General features: G+C 40.6%; 1 protein-coding gene across 1 annotated transcript in view; it reads left to right on the top strand.

Moving 5' to 3' along the window:
* RARS2 (arginyl-tRNA synthetase 2, mitochondrial) overlaps positions 1–18269 on the top strand; it is a 273941-nt gene that overhangs the window by 188025 nt on the left and 67647 nt on the right. The window contains exons 15-16 of the mRNA XM_086926598.1: positions 12323–12390; positions 17140–17249. Coding sequence (XP_086782724.1) covers positions 12323–12390; positions 17140–17249 — 178 coding nt within the window. The remainder of the gene's footprint in view (positions 1–12322; positions 12391–17139; positions 17250–18269) is intronic.

Raw genomic sequence — 18269 nt, 5'->3', positions numbered from 1 at the left:
TGCGAAATCTGTTCGCACAATAGTGGTGTTATTTCTCGTTTCTCCACCGCCGCTTTGGTGTGGGGTTGGGCTTGCCATTTTATTCACTAGATTATGACTATACACAGAGATCTCCTACTACAGAAGGAGTAGTTTCTGTCCTGTAACTCCAGTTCTGTAGTAGGGGTATCTCTGTTATAGTCATAAGCGTCCGCCCTCCTCCCCGGTGGAGAGAGATATTCATGTAAGGAATGCTACAGGTCTGGCGTGTTACGCCTTCAAAAAGAACTGAAAGTAAAAGGGACCTGCAGTGTATTCTGGGATACTGTGAAGTTCTGTAAAGTTCTCTTAAAGGAACAGTATCCTGTTCTGAGCCACATAATGGCAACCTATGGGGCTTGTCTGTCCAGGTCTTCCTCTCTATCATTCCAGAGGGGTTTTTGCTGCTAAAGCAAGGGAAATCTGGACAGACTTTGCTGTTTGTGGATTTTTGGTGGAATTGCTAGTTGAAGTACTGGACAGTGTAGCCTGGTTTTATAGGCTGCATTATCTGTCTTTAATTTTCTCTTAAGTGTCTGTGCAGTTCTGCATTTTTCGCGCTTTAAGAGATTATTTTTGATTGCTCCGGGGTCCACGCACATGGGCGGGACTATTCACTAGATTATGACTATAACAGAGATACCCCTACTACAGAACTGGAGTTACAGGACAGAAACTAGTCCATCTCTGCTAAGGCAGAAGGCGACAACCGAGGCACTTAGAGAAGTGGCAGTCAGGGGCTCTAAACATTACCCATGAGGTAATAGTTTAGGGGATACACCAATTGTACAAGTTGAGGACTCAAAAAGAGAGGACTTTCATGATTCACACTCCTCCACCCCAAGGGTATGTTAAACGTGAAAGATGAGGGATAGCATGACGTGATACTGGAGACAGCTCTGAATAATGTTAAAGTTCAGTTATAAGATACCCAATATGCTCCCTCCAAACCGCCTCCACCCACCTCATCCCACCCACCAAACGCTTTTCAGACCAGAGAAGAGCAAGGAAAGGAGCTAGAACTAATATTAAAATACTTGAAGGTAAAGGGGTGCTGGCAAAGATGATTTATCCATCCAAACTCCTTGTAGTAACTGAGGGCAAGCAATGAAAATAGAAGCAACACCTGCTACTTTTAACAACAGAGGACTCACCTTAGCTGGGACCAATGCCTCTTCATGTGTTGCAACCAACCTTTGTAAAAGGTCTGATAAAAGTGAGTAGCAGTTGATATTACCAAGATATAATTTAGATCTATGCTGCCAAGGGATCAATGACAAAATATCAGAAACAAAAATACTGTGTGGACAGAATATAATAGAAAAAATATCGAAGACCAAAACATCGAGAAGGTAAGTGCAAATAGGGAAGAATAGATTTACTATTCTTAACCCCCCATAAACATACCTTGATGATAAATATATCATCAAGGTACATATATGTGGAATTATATATAGTTAAATTTTGATTACCTATAGAAACTTAACTTCACTATATTTTTGTTCTAATATTCTTGACATTAAATTTTGTCCCACTATTATCTTTGTTCCCGATATTTTGTCTAAACACCCTGCCAAGAGCCAGAACTATATGTAAAGATGCATGTCTCTGCACTTCTCATACAGCTGTGCCATCTGCCCTCTTTTGATCTTGTGCTTCTCTATTTGCCCCAGTTGTGACTGTTCCTCCAGCACTGTTTTATTGCTCCCCTAAAAGATTATTACACTTTGCCAGACTGTAGGCGCACCCAATATCTACCAATAGTGAAGTACGACTAGTGCTCCATCACCAGACTGTAGACAGACACTTGGTTGGCAGCAATATGTGTTAGTTAAAATTACAGGTTTTCTCTGTGCCCCTCTAGTAGACCCGTCTAGTGACTCCTTCTGTGGAAAATATGTCCAGTGCCCAATAAATTGAGGTACATCTTCTCCCTTGATGGTGTGCTGTGTATGCATGTTGAACATGGCCTGTTTGTGTGAGTTATCTTACATGGATAGTGTGCTCCATCAGGATTTAGTGACTGTGGGACCAAATGGTGGTTCCCTACACAAGGGTGCTGCAAAAGGGTGAGGTTATTCAGTGCTCCCTCATCCTTGGAGCTGGTTTTGGGCCCTGCATCTCAGAGACCACTTATCAGTTTTACCGCAGTCAAACTGTTAAGCCCTCCATCCCAGAGAGCATTTAACAGTTTTACCCTAGTTAACACCTTGATATTCTAAAGGTCATGGACATTGATATATATATATATATATATATATATATATATATATATATATATATATATATAATATAATATAATATAATATATATATATTCTAAATACCATGCAGTAATATGCTATTTCTGTTTTGCCCACTATGCTGGACAACTATCTATGCCAGGTTGCCTGCACACCGAAACAAAAAGTCTGATCCCGCTAAAGAAAACCTAAAAGGTTGAGGCCTGTTGCATCCCTACTGGCCCAAAAATAAGTAATTCATTTTTTCTTATGATTTTCCACTTTCTCCGTATGTCTTCTTGTGTAATATTCAGGATGTTCTTCTTCACTATGGGCCTTATTACAATGTCGGGCTGTCAGACCACTGCCGGCTATTACGGCAGTCAGGAGACCGCCCGACAATCAGGCTGCCGTATTACGATGTGACCACTGGGCTGTCAGTTGCAAAGTGCTCCTTTTCACAGCGGCTTGTGCTGCAGCCCAGGAAAAGGGGCTGCAGCACAAGCTGCAGTGTAAATGAGCATTTCCTGCACCTCCATACACTGTGTGCTATGCACCATGAGGTGCATGGCACATAGTGCATGGAGATGCGTGGGGGCATTTCATGTGCATTTCATGTGCCCTCTGGGCCACTTTACACTGGCCCTCGATCGAAGGGGACCCTGGTTGGGCTCACAGAATCTGTTTCCGACAGCCTTTCCATGGCGATCTTTCCGACATGAAAAGGTTGTCGGAAAGGGATATCGTAATCCTGACGGCGGTGCCAGCCTCAGCTCTGCCTCCATTCGTTGATTGCGATTCCACCCGACACCCAGCGGGATCACTGATCCTGTCAGAGGTGGGGGTCTTCCCCCAGACCCTTTAGGGTCCAACTGCCTGGATTGAAATGCGGCTATCGGACCAAAGGGCTGTCGGTCGGTGGCAGTCCGCCCTACATCGTAATAAGGCCCTATATGTAAATGTAAATGTGGGTGTACTTGTAAAGCGCACCGTGACTCCAAGGAGTATCCTGGCACTGAAGACCGCTGGGGAACCCGTCCTGGTTTTCCCTGTGAGATGGTCTCTTTCTGGGTATCTCCAAGGTGAAACCAGGCATCCCCGGCGTCCGTTGTAGAGATGAGGCAAGCTTAATGCCCAGAGTTGCCGAGTGCGTTCCCTGGTTAGAGTAGGCACCAAGGCGAGAATTATCGAGTCCGTTTGACCCTGGTCCACGACCCTGCCGCGTCGGGAATTGAACCCTGGTCCCAGGCCGTTCTCTGCTTACGGGTCTGCCGCCTCTAACCAGTGAGCCACACTACTCCACTCGTCACTTAGCATGTGATGGTCTCTAGAAGGAAGTCCGTCTTTACAGACTTACCTTTCAATGTCACAAATTCCTTCACTTTCAACACTTAAAGTACATTGGTAGGGGAGACTGATCTTTTGCCTGCAATGGAATTCCTACTATAGACCCTGCTTCTGTTAGTTTAATCCTCTGACTTTGCTTGGGGTACTTGACATCAGCTGGTTCCCTCTGCTTGTTTTGGAAGATCTCTTGAAGTGAATGCTAATGCATAGACATTCATAAATGGACTTTGGGTTAGCCTCCTTCAGCCATTGTTCTGTTGAGGTGTCATTCAAATTACTGTTCAGCCCACAGCACAATAGACTGGGCATCGGGTCAGCCCCCTTCAGCCACTGACTTTGTTGCCTGTGTCATTCACATCTTTAGTCAAACCACAGGACAGTGGTATGTTTGCGGTGTCATGTATTGAAATTGACAGCATTTTGTTTGTTTACTTGTAAATACACATTGACAAGGTGATAGCAACAGAGAGACATAAAAGCCCTAAGTTTCACTGCCAAATACATGAAAATATATATTTTATAAAGCTTTTCCTGTACATGTTCTTTTTTACATGGCCTGGCAATTACTCTGCTGCTTTTGGTTTGAACAACCTTCAGCAGTAGATTTGCGAAACATTATACAAAGAAACAGGAACACATTTCAATTCCACATCTAACTTCAGAAGAGAAGATAAAGCGTCTGTTAGCTAGCATTAATAAACTTCATATCCAATGCCCTACATAGACTGCTGTAGTCAGTTAATGACAACTGTTTGTAGCTGTGCCTTTCGTTTCTTGTAGCTGATACAGTAGAAAAGAGTGCTCTGATTTATAGTAGTCTGTATACATTTTGAAAGACTGCCTGCATTCTGTCTACACCCAGTAAGGAATTCCAGCTATGCTGTTACATTTTTCATTAGCCAAGTATGTTTTCTGTCGCTTGCAGCATGTGCTCTGATCTACATTCAATGATCTTAAAAGGTCTCTTTACTTAATTATTACGTGGCTGCAATGTGAATTGTGTTGTCAACAGCGAGAATGCTGTTGTGTCATTTGCACAATAATTTAGTGTCTTCATCGTTTTCTTTAAACACAGATCAACTTTGAGGGTGCTTGCTTTATCCCTATCAATTAAACAGAGGCTTAAAAGAACCCTCAATACTTTGTCAAAGCCATATGACAGTAGGCGCATTTTAAGAAACGTAAAGAATTGTTTTTGCCTACTCCCTTTCAGGTTTCGCTTGCACTGTGCTTGTTATGTTTTGCCGGCTCAGCGCTTGTGCTGTGCTTGTGAAATCCATTGTTTTTAATATACATCTTAAAAGGGGCTTGCATCCCACTCCCTCGCTTTTCATTGGTTCCTGTGCTTGCCACTTACGTTTCCTCCATTTCTATTGGTTATAGCATATTTTCTTGCATTTGCCAATGCTTGTTCCTCCTCGGCTTCTCTTATCAGTTTCCCGTAGCCGAAATACGGTTAGTAACCGCTTTGTTGGAAATATTTTTTTCCAGAAAGTTTTGTCTCTTTATGCTTTTTCATCTTGCAGCAGATTTACACAGCGCAATTTATTTTCTGCTAGATTAAATGACTTGCACAGATTCAGAGGTTGTAACGCCGAGAGACGAACCGGGATCCCTAACTCTCGAGTCAGCAGCTCTGGTCACTGTGCTACATCGTCTCCTCTTCCCTGATATTTATTCCAAATGGAGGCAGACGCATTTTCATGTGCTGCTTCGAAGCGAATATCCCATTGTTCCAAAAGCGGGCGTGTTCGACCTAAAATATGTTTTCTGAAACAATCCACTTTCATGCATCCAGAATATCGATACCAACAAAAGGGGAGACCTTTTCTTTAATTTAACTTTCTTTTTTTTGTACACAATGCTAGTAATAAATGAGTTCTGTTGGTTAATCTATAAAGTGCACTATAATAGTATAACGTTAGACATTTTGTGGTGATTTCATGTTAAGGTCTTCAGTTTTCAGTATGGCAGCTTGGGTACGACAAGGGCAAGATTGGGCGCCCTCTGGGTCAGCGTCACTTAGTCTGTCTTCCGTGTGTATGGGCCTCAGTCTGCGCTGTGAGTTGGGAGTAGCGAGACCAGCCAGAGGGGGTGGGCCCATGTGTGGCAGGGGCTCCCGTACGGCATCTGATGTAGCGGAGGGTGCGGGATGGAACTCTGACAGCAGAAAGGGCTAGCAGCAGCTCTGATCCCAGCCACCGGAGGAGCAGGCATCACACAGTAGGCAGCTGTGTGGCTGCGGTGCCCCCAGTCGGCTACAGCCCAGCACATGTAAGAGCCATCGCACTGTAAGGCAGGTAGGCTGTCTTTTCTGTTCTTCCCTGCACCTCTTCCAGTCCATGCTCAGCTTTCATTTTCTTTTCAGAGTTTCGCTTTTCTGTTGCCTGTTTTGTCTGCGAGATCGAAACTCCAGTTTATTCATTGCTTCCTGCTGGGAGATCAAGAACTTCGTTGGTCCCCTAAGTGGTGTGGTGTGCCATCCTAAAAGGGGTACCTCAAACTTCCACGGGTGTATGTTTCTCCGTAGCTGCCACGATTTGAGATTGCTTATGTCTGGCATTTCCATAATTCCTGTGTAATTATGAGTGACATTCAAAGACTATGAGTGACACTTTCTCAAGATCAAAATCAAGCAATGACCAAGAAGGGAAACATATAAATATCAGAAATTACACCCATTTGAGCAACGAGAAACTCAAAAAAGATCTGAAAACTGCTGCAAAGCGCCAGGGAACTAAGGACACTGCAGGATGGATAAGTGTTCATGCCAACCTTGCATCAAAGGTCTCTTTAGTGGCCTTTTTCTTTTAACACACTTTTATTAGTAATGTGACTGGTAGCGCACTCTCTCGGTCCTGCATGAAATCATACTCATAACCATGCACATTCGGTGTTTGACATCATGGCGAATGAACCAACTACATGTATGTGGCAAATAAATTAGTAGGACAAAAGACCAATTTATCAAAAACAAGTGAAGTGCTCTTGTGTGTATCTATATCCTAACAAACATTGGTTATGCATCGGTTTCGCCTATGTGTTTAATAATACGTTGTTTTTTCATATAAGTTGTAGCTTAATGAGCAGTTGTACAATATAAGTTACTAAAACCTTAATGCTTTCCAGGCCACTATAGTTTTATTTTCTGTAGCAAAGTCAATATGTTGAGACCTGTGTTCCTCCTTTACAGTCTTTTACACAGATTCACAAATACAATTCGCTTTATCTTGTTGACTCAGGTGCGCGGACAATATATTGCCTTTCTCCATAAAAACCAGGCATAACACTTTTAACAGAGTTTCACTAACTTGTATTGCACAACTGCTCTCTAACCTACAACAAAAAACTGCTTATTATAAATCACATAGGCGAAACCAATGCATTACTAATGCTTGTTTAGCCTACTTCTACACCACTTACTTTGGCCTACTTATTCCTTCTCTTAATCACAGCAACTTTTACTGCTATTTTATTCCTCTGCATTCTTCTTACTTCTGCACTTACTATTACTTATACATACTGTTACTTCAACTTAAAACTACTATTGATTATAGTTACTCTGAGCCTTACTCCTACGTTTACTGATAATTTTAATCCTGTTTTAACTCCAGGTTACTGTTACTTGTGCTAACACATTCTCATACAGATAAACTTACTTTAAAAATTTTCTTACACCAACTTATACCTACTCTTGCTTATACTTAGTCCTGCTCTTACACTACTCTTACTTCTGCACTTCTTATCTTGCTACTGCTCTTACTCTACACAGCTACTTGTTTTTGCAGCTGAATTTAGAATGCTTACCGTTGCTTCTACTTCTGAGCTTACTCTTACTTCTGCATACTCCCAATACTGCACTTACTCTTAGTTCTACGTTTACTCCTACACACTCCTACTTACTTCTAATCTTGTTCTAGTTCTGGTAAATCTTACTCCTGCGTAAGACTGCTCTGATACCTACCTTTACTCTAAATGCCCCTATTTACACTTCTCTTACTCCTACGTACTTATATTTCTGCTTGCTTCTACTTACATTCATCCATCTCATGGGTTCATCATCAATATATATAAATATATATTCAGCCACCCACTCAGTCACTCGTGCTTCAACAAACAATCAAGCAGTCATCCATTCACTAACATTTGAATCCATTGAGCTATTCATTCTTCTTCTATCTGTCCACATAACCACCATCATACTGCACCACCATCCAACCATCCTTTTATCCAATCATCTTTTCTTCCAACCAAAATCCATGTCCGTCTTATTGTGTCCATATGTGTGTTGTTTGACTTGTGGGCTTACACACATCTTAGAATTGTTTGTATGAAAGTGCCTGTATGCAGGAGGTATGTTGGTGCATCCAAACATATCATATAATAGCCTACAACCCTTACAATACATCAAAGAATCCATTCACCTGAAAAAAGGTCAGACCTATTGGCTTTGCCAGTGCTGGATATTAATTTAGCCAAAGTGCAAACTAAAATGTTAATTGGAAGCTGAAAGCCTAGTAAATCAAAGCAGGGATGTTGCCTGTCTTGGTTAATAATAGAAATAAATTGTGGTCCTAGGCAGGGAAAAGTTCGCAGTTTTACAACTGAATTTATTCATGGCCTTATGAGATCTTATGCAAGGAAACAGAATCTAATGATCGAGATGAACCTTCAGCCTCATCTGATCTGGTTATATATTTTCCTCTCATGATACTAAATCCTTAATGCTCATCTTCACTCCTGCTTACCATTCTGTCAAATGAACCAGAGGCTTTTTCTTTGACGTACCAAACTGCTTCATTAAATCTACAGTCATTAAATTCCTTGAAACCTGCTCTGAGGTTTTTGCGGCATGGACATTGGACATGCAGAGTAATCCACGGCTCCATCTGTGGCAACTTGGTTTGCATCCTAGTCTGGGCACAGACACAGCTCTTGCTCTAGCACTTGATGAATTAAGATTCTTTGTGCATCTGGGCGAGGAAGTGCTTTCAGAAGCTCCCCGTAGCCTCCTGCAACCTGATATGTGTGCAACTGATGATTGATTCCAGCACTCTGAATTTCTTCACCTCTTGTCCACCTTCAATATGGTGGATCACGCCCCACTAATGAGCTGCATGACTGAAATTGGATTTGAGGGGTCTGTTGCTGCTTTGTTTTTATGTTTTCCTAAAAGACTGACTCAGTTTGTGGTATTTTCGGCTTTTCTCTCCACCTCTTTGGCTGTCAACTGTGGGGTCCCATAGGACTCCAGTAATTCTCCAATATTGTTTAACATCTGTGTCCATGCAGTAGCTCAACTGAGTATATCATTTGGCTGTCTAGCTGTTTAATATGCAAATAACAATCAGTTGATTGTGCATCTCAACTATCAAGTGCCCAATATAACAGGCAATTTGATTTGCTGTCTGCATGAAGTACTGACTTACAGAATTTCTAAACCTTACACCAATACTACTGAGAATTTGTTTGTTGGCAACAATATTGATCAATGTCAAAACACTCTGACCTGCAATCATAGGAGAAGCTCCTGAGTAACCAGAGGAGTTGTGATGGATAAGGATCTCTCTGACTCCAAACCAAATCTTTTCCGACTTAAGACTCTTATGAAATCTTCTTCCATACTTGCCACGTCACCTTCTTGCTCAGGAATTTTCAACATGTAAAAAAAATTAATTATTGTAACTTCTTCTTCCTGATTCTTTTCTGGACAACCTGCAGAGTTTACTGAATTTTGCAGGACAGAAAGTAACAAATCGACAAAAATGCAGCCTTGTGACCTAGGCAAGAATCCAACACCACTGGCTTAGGACGCTCTGTCTTATCTACTAGATTTTTAAAGCGGCTAATACACAACACCCTCTCCACTCCAGCCCCACCCCCCTCTTGATTTATTGTCCTCAACCCTCTGAGAAGCTTACGCTCCGTTATGCTCCTTCTGCTTTTGATTCGATTTTTTTAAATGATTTTGGGGAGGCAGGGCCTCTCTTCTTGTCTGTTCAGTTTCCAGCTTTAGAACACCCTTCCCATACACATCGAGAGCATTCTTTCCTGCTTAGCCTTTATAATGGCCTTAAAACTCCATCTCTTCTGTTAGATGTTTTTTCCTGTTGGTCATCCAATGTTTCTGTCCCTCAGCACCAAGGCACCTAAGTTGATGAACAAGCCATTACACATATTAAAACAAATTAAATCCTCAGGTTCTGTTCAAAATAATGTTTTCATACTATAACCCATACTCCATGGATTGTGAGAAGCTAGCCTGTCTGAGAAGGGAAAGAGTAGGTCATACGAATTGGATGTACCTGTTTGGAAAAGAAAATTATTTTCTTTGTCCCCTCACTCACCAGAGGTTGCCCTTAGGTGACATACGGTTATCGATAAATCCGTAGTATTTAGATATGAGCAATAATATGCCCCATGGTCCGCCTGGGTGGAGGGGCCTGTATACCTTTGGCTCAGCTTCCCTTCGTCAATATAAACCTAACCGTACCTCAGGCGACCGCATCTTGAAGCAAGAATAAAAATGCAGGCTTACTAGTTAGGTATTTTTAACTCACACTTAAAACACCACTACACATAGTTCACAAAAAGTGCTCCTACGTATCCTTCGCAAATCGCAGCACGCCCCAAGCAGTACATGCTTGGGAAGCCCCAATGATGAAGCATGTCGCCAAAGGGCAACCTCTGGTGAGTGAGGGGGACTAAAGAAAATAATTTTCTTTTCCAAACAGGTACATCCAATTGGTATGACCTACTCTTTCCCTTCTCAGACAGGCTAGCTATTTTGAAGAGTTGCAGAGCAATTTTGAGCATTTTGGAATTGTAATTGGACAAAGTATGTTTGTTCGGCATGATGTTATAATTTGTTTTTCTTAAAGGAGCTGGACCTGTGTTTAGAGTTTAGGAAAATTGTTGGCACTGGTCTGTATTTTCTCATTATATTCTCGGACTATGTAGTTGATGTTAATCTATTTTTGGTACAGGCCAGAAGAACTATCCATTGCAGCACTTCACTTTTCAGCTTTCAACTTTGTGTTTTTTTTCTGAATATCCTGACTTGAAAATGGAGGAATGATACGCAGCTGTGATCAGGCCTCGTATTTGAAATGGTGCTTTACAACTACGATAGAGAATCCGGTTATGTTTTCATCTAGTATGTCTTTCTTTTGCTTCTTTGGAAGAATGTGAATATTTTTCAATATTGTTTAATTGTGGCAGATTTTCTAAGAAATGGCTATAACAGTTTTTGAGGTTCCCTTGTGGGTGTTAACATATCCTTATAGAAGGCCTTTGTACTTAAGTTTCTTTACTAATGACCCCACACATTCCATTGAAAAGTACAGTTTGAAAACTCTAAACCTTCTGTGGTTACTAATGCAGTGTTAGTGCGTTGTCTGATGACTGGTGACAAGGCAGTCATTTATGGGCTTCTGCCTGGAAAACCGGGGTTAAATTTAAACATTAACAATTTTTTTGAGTTTTAGATGGTATGTCTTTGCCTTACCAAGCTTTAGTTTTTAACACCCATATCCACTAGTTTTTAAGATAGAGATCAAGCTGAAAGGCTCCTGGAAATATTACTTTAGCTTTTTTATGTTTACCTATTGCATTACTGGCCATACTCAAAAGTTTCAATCACCTTAGATGTGCTCAGAGTGTCAGAAATTAGCCAGAATCTCTTTTATAGCAACAAGTCTGATATTCATAGGCATTCTATGTTGATTTTTTCAAATCTACTCAGTAACATTATCACCCTTTATCATACCTGCACACACCCCCTTGCAGCATGATTGGAGACCCACCCAACTGGCTTTTCTGCAAGACTTACGATGCGATTCGCAAAGACGTTCATGAATACTTGAAGTAGGGCTATAGGGATACTATCTCCGGTACTTATGAATGCCTTTCTGAATCAGGCAGAAATGCCAACTACACATCCTTCAGAAGAACAATGTTTGGGAAATTCTCTGCAATGAAAAATGACAGAATTCTGCGTGGTTTGATGCACAGGCTTCCCACTTTGGCTGTATATTGTTACTTTTTACTACTTGTATATTGTTATATTTTACTACTATTAAATCTGAAATAACTTTGGCTTTCTGTTGGTATATTACTTGTATGTTGGTATAATATACTACAGTTGAACCTGAAATAACTTTGGCTTTATGTTGTTATATTACTTGTATTTTGTTATAGTATACTACTATTAAACCTTAAAAAGTTTAGTTTTATGTTCTTATATTACTTGTATCTTGTTATAGTATACTACTATTAAACCTGAAATATCCTTGTTTTTATATTGTTATATTATGTGTATGTTGTTATATTATACTACTGTTAAACCTGAAATAACTTTGGTTTTATGTTGTTATATTACATGTATGTTGTTATATTATACTACTGTTAAACCTGAAATAACTTTGGCTTTATGTTGTTATATTACTTGTATTTTGTTATAGTATACTACTATTAAACCTTAAATAAGTTTAGTTTTATGTTCTTATATTACTAGTATCTTGTTATAGTATACTACTATTAAACCTGAAATAACCTTGGTTTTATATTGTTATATTATGTGTATGTTGTTATATTATACTACTGTTAAACCTGAAATAACTTTGGTTTTATGTTGTTATATTATGTGTATGTTGTTATATTATACTACTGTTAAACGTGAAATAACTTTAGCGCTTGAAGTACGTTTTGATCCTATAAACCCTATTACTCTTTTAGCAACAAAAGAACTAGAGGACCCAGAAGGTACAGCAGAAAAAGTTGGATTGGCAGCACTAATTGTTCAGGTAACACTACTCTTTTTAATGACACAATTAGTTGCACTTATTTTGAGACACTCCCTTTGCATCGACATATCAGACTCTCCTAGGCAAACTTCCCTGCCCAATTAGCTTTTTAAAGCTGTGGTTATTTTTATGACTTGTATTTTGTACACTCCTTAGTGTAAACACTCCTTTGCGACACATTTCCTAAAACAAAAATGTATCTTTCTATGGAAAGGGAAGCTGATTTTAATTTGTTTCCCTGAAGTGTTTATTTGTATGTCACGTGCTGCATGAAAATTGATACTTTGGAGGCACTGAATGCTTTTTTTGTGCAAAGGTAGTTAGTACGTACTGAGCAGCGTCCTTTGTCCACATGGTTGGTTGCCACCGGTGCTTTGGAGTAACCATTGGCAAATATCTGTACCCACAGTACAGTAAGTTTGGACTGTCACACAGCATGCACTCAGTGGGAAGTGAATGACACAGATTAGTGGCCCCTGAGTGCATTTTCCATGATGGCTGTGGCCTGCAAGCTAAATGAAGACTAGTGAATAATTGGAGTTGATTAGTAAGTCAGCTGAGCAAAGACCATTTTTTATCTCTACAAATGGAATAGGTCTTCTCTGGACAGTGGTGGCTGCCTCAGAATAGTACGGGTGGGGCAGGGGGCTTGTAGGAAAAACAAAAAGTCACTTACCTGGCTGCCGGCCGCCACCTCTCCTCCATCTCTCCAGGAAGCACACAGCTTCATGATTAGTCTGAGCGCCATGGTTCAGCACTCAGACAGGGAGTGGGAGCCTGTCCATGTTCTCCACCCAGGCTGTGCAATAATGCCAGGTGGAAAACATGCTCAATGCGCATGACTGTTTAGACGGCGGCCAAACCATCATGGACATTTCAGTGCCCCAACCACTACGACAGCTCTACCCTGCCCCTAAAATGACCTCAGTATGGAATGGAAAAATAAAATGATAATAACATTATTTTATTTTTATTTTTTGTCCTTTTTAGCAGTTGGACGGCTCTCCTCCACCTTAGCGGAGGAGCCGCCACTGCCCATGGAAGAGAGTCTAGTAGCCTGTAGACCGATTCCATAGTGACTAATCACCTCCACTACTCATTAGCCTTCCTGCAGCCTCATGAAAGGGCAGTAGCCTCAATTAATCTTGGATGACAGTAAGCTTTAGCTGCGCCCTCATACCAGAGAAACTTTGTGTTCTTATTGGGGGCAAACAAAAACACGTACCACACCTTTAGCAGGCTCTATACTTTATGTTCACTGCAGAGAAAACACAGAGTGCACTTGAAAAAATAAAAACGTGACAAGATGGCGTAGCGGTCTGTAACCTGTCCCTGCAGTCCAGTGGTCCCATTTCACAAATTTAGAAAGCTGTTATGCAAGTGTGCCAGAAGGCCCTACGATACATTTCAATAATACTTCACTTTGCTTCTTGGATATTTTTATATAAGATTTTGTCTTGCAAAGTGATGCATGGCCTGTACACAATAGAAGCAAATGATTGTATACTTCGGTTCGTTTGGTGGCTTAAAGTAGCTGGACCACTGACGAACTTTATATCTCTGCGACTAGATTAATCCGACAGATATAACTGTATACTTCTTCAGGGCAAAAACGTACAAATGACACTTTGTCACCCATTTGTCTTTTTTCAATTTTTTGGGGAAAACTTTGCGAACTACACAGGTATTTCATATCTCTCTTTCCCACTATTTTCAAGTAGATAGAAAGAGGAAAATTTGGAAATATTGACCACCGTGTACAGAATTCAAAAACTGGGTGTAAAAAATGTTTTCCACTCTGCGTATTTCTGAAAAATGAAACAAGGGTGTTCGTAGCACAGCAAAACTTTCTTGGAGCTTTGGCCTTTCCTGGGGAAAGCACAAATCCTGGTATCCTTGTCACACATATTTGTGAAAAAATAATACATGTTTGTCTTGAATATCTTTTGTTGAAAAAAAGTTATGAAGGCTTAACAGCAAATTGGACCCAAACTTTGAACAAGGGCTCAGCACTGGGAATTTGCTGACACTCAGTACTTAAGGAGTTAGTTAGTGAATACTATAGCTAACGAAAGAAAGACCTATTTAATACACTGAGGTGCACAGTAGCTTGAAAATAATCATAATGATAAATATAAGACAATAATACCCTCCATGTCAAGGTGATACAGATTTTGTGGGTAGTATTTGTTTTTAGAAGGACCAGGATTTTTCATAGCTCAGTTCTCTAGATTCTATTGCATTAATTGTATAGCCTTTAGAGAATGTATGTTGAACCATCCCCTGATCTAGCCACAGCCATAAAAGTAATTAAACGTATAGTAATGTTCTCTTGAGCAATAGAACTTTAGACCGAACAGCTTAATATGGTAAGTGATTATGGCCAAAGCAAAGATCCTTGGAAAATATTAGTTTGCTTGTCTAAAATATCTACGCAAAACTGATACAGAGCGGAACAAGTATATGAATTAAATCAGGAGTGGCACGAAGCACTGACTGCAAAGATAAAGCTCTCCCTCACCAATTGGTGGCATATAATAGTATAAGGTTATAGTAATAACTGTTGAAGTCTAGGACTTTTAGGTTTTCTTTCAATCATAAATGGAGTGAACAATATTGTTTACATTTCTTTATCAGTCTTCTTGCCCGTATCAAGCTAACACTACTTATTTAATTAATGCTAATCATGGCGGTGGTCGTCTTTGGTGAGTTGAGTAATAGCCTTTTATCGAGTTTGATTTTAAAAACAATCAGGTTGCATTTAAACCCACACTATGGCAGTGCATATAACTTTTCAGTAATTTGCAGGTGTTCCTTGCTTGAGAGAAGTGACGTGTGTTTTCCATTTTCTGCTTATGTACCCCCATTACATTTCATATATTCATGTATCCAAGTACACATTTTTCATTTATAAATGTGTGGTTCATTTAGTATTAATTGTACCTATACAACATATAATATTTTGCTTTATAATGGAGAAAAAAGTAGCTACAGTTCTATTCTTTAAGGGTTACACTCCACCTAAGAACTCTGATGGGCACTTTGGGTACACGTTTGTCTTGAATAATCTGTTATTAGTTGAAAAGGATGTTAGTTCTTCACAAGTGCTAATTCTGCAACCTTCCGTCTACTGGAAACCAAGTGCCCCATTACAGCAATTGGCTCGCTCAGTGTCAGAGCACTTATAAAAGGAAAAGTACTTTATTATTCACACAGTACTCAATAATATGCAATAATATCCATATATATATACATGATGGTAAGTGGCAATAAGTATGGTGACATCCTCCCAACCGTTCACACCCTTAGTGAACTCTGAAGACTAAAACCAAGATACCCCTGCATACACTGGGCTCGACATAATGGAGTCTAGTTATCTAAAGAAAGGCCTACTGCATTTGTCAGGGTTTTCCCACATTATTAAAAGCAGAAATATGTCCCAATTAACCCACGCAACACCATTAAAATCACTGAGGCTAGTACCACCTTACACTGACATTCATTAGGGCAGGTAAAGATTCACTGCAAAATTTGTAATAGTCGATAAAGCATTTCAATGACCTTCATTAATACATGTAATGATTTCGCTCCAGGAATACTTTAAAAGTGAGAAAACTTCTCTTCGTGTTACTAACTAGACCCCCTGGAAGACTAAGGGTGCCAATTGGGTGGTACTGCTCTTCTAAAAACCTCCAAAACTCTCTGGGATACCACAGGAGCACATTAACATGTGTTAATTTGCAGCTACCCCATGGCCTCTTAAGAAAGCTGCATAGCAGCGGACCTTGTTTTAAAAGGTGGACACTGGCAGCTAGCACTCGTAATCAATGTTAGACTTTTTCAGTGAGTTAGACACTGGTAGTGAGACTCACAGCAGAATTCATACACGGGGAGTCCTAAATTGATGTATGAAGGATGGAGTTCATCACATCCGAACACTTGGATGTGCATAAGAAGAAAGAGGAAGGATGAGGACAAAATTCTTACCTTACAATGTCTCCCATTCCTCTTTACATACATGGGAAGCTAGGATTTTGTTTTCAAACTGGCTCCTCTGTTATTGAGATAACAGGCCTCATCTTGACTTGATGTGTTCGATTTCAGAGACACAGGTTTTGATTATTGTAGAATATTTAACTATAAATTAATTTATAGAGCACCTCATGATATATATCTTTGCTTTGACACTCTCTCCATAGAGCTTTGAAATCATTCCTTTTCAAGCCATTTTTTCTGGCAGAAATTATCCTTTTTGACTGTTGAATCCTAATGTAATCCGTTCTGAGTATCCTGTTCCCAATTTTAACTTATGCTTATTTCTTTTCCTTTCCATGCTCCTTTTGTATTTTATTTTTTTTTGCTGCATGTTTATTCCTTTTTTCAATGGTACTTTTTGCCATAGCTTTGGTTATTTTAATTGCCTTAGTCCACTGTTCTTTATATTTTATATTGTTTGAATCAAATATTTAACAACTACCTTTCCGCTAAACAGTATCAGCTGTGCTCTTAGCATAAGGATTTTGTGCTTAGCAAATTCATATGTAGACGGAAAAAATATAGTGTAGATCAATGAATGCACATCAATATTGTTTTCTCAGGTGAGAGTGACACAATAACTTTTCAATTTTGTTTATTTTTTTCCATAATGTGTAACTGTAGAAATCGCAGATGTCATAAGTTTGCCAGGTTCCAGTATCTCCTATGTACTCTTTAAGCTGGAAATAATGTGAAAAATCTGATAATTTTCAGGATTTCAAAGGCCAGCTCTTGTCTGATTATCAGTTTGATTGGGACCGAGCTCTACAAAATCGAGGAGACACAGGAGTGTTCTTGCAGTACACGCATGCAAGACTTCATAGGTGAGCCTGAACCAAAATGATCTTCCAAACAATGTCCACTCCACACTAGCCTATTTTACTCCATTTTAATCCACTGACATGTTTTGCTCATTTACAATTAGCTTTGTGAACCATTTAATAGTTGAACATAATCAAACAATGACTGGTATTTAAGAAAACAAAAGTATGCATTTAATTTATCAAGACAATGTGTAACGTCATGAAGAACCAACATTATCTGCCTTTATGAGAGCATGGAGGATAAGGGGAGGCCTCAGGGAGTTCAGCGGAGAGTAGTCTCCAGCAGAGAACCCCTTTTTACGAGAACATGGTGGGTTAAAACACAATCATATCACCTTTCCAGGTACCTGGGTATAGGCCAGCGAGCACGGACTGGTTCGAGCTGGTGGGAACGGGATGGGTCCCGAGAAAGAATAGTTACAATTGCGTTCCAAAATGATAGAACCCCTCAAGTGAGAAACTGAAAGCCATCATACACACCGCCGCCGAACACCTCCACTTCCAGATACACACCGACCCCAAGACCACACTCAGAGGCACCCTCATCTACAGACCCCCGGGACCACGCACACAATTCAGCGAAGACATCGCAGACTTCATCAGCCCGCACGCCCTCCCCTCCGCTGACTACATCCTCCTAGGGGACCTCAACTTCCACCTGGAGAACAACAAGGACAGCAACACCACCACCCTGCTGGACAACCTCGCCAACCTCGGACTCAAGCAACTGGTGAACACCCCCACCCACTACGCCGGCCACACGCTTGACCCAGTCTTCTCCTCCAGCAAATACATCTCCTTCAGCCACTCCACCGGACTTCATTGGACTGACCACAGCTGCGTCCACTTCAGCTTCAGGAGAACCACGACCCACCACCACCCGCAACAGGTCCCTCGCAGGAGCTGGAACAAGATCACCGCCGACCAGCTCACCACCTCCTTCAGCCAGAACCCTCCCGCCAGCACAACGGACCCCAACGAAGCAGCCAGCAACCTCGCACAGTGGATCACCAACTGCGC

The sequence above is a fragment of the Lissotriton vulgaris genome, chromosome 6, assembly GCF_964263255.1.
Source record: "Lissotriton vulgaris chromosome 6, aLisVul1.2, whole genome shotgun sequence".
Taxonomy (NCBI): Eukaryota; Metazoa; Chordata; class Amphibia; order Caudata; family Salamandridae; genus Lissotriton; species Lissotriton vulgaris.
This window is presented reverse-complemented; position numbering and strand designations above follow the sequence as displayed.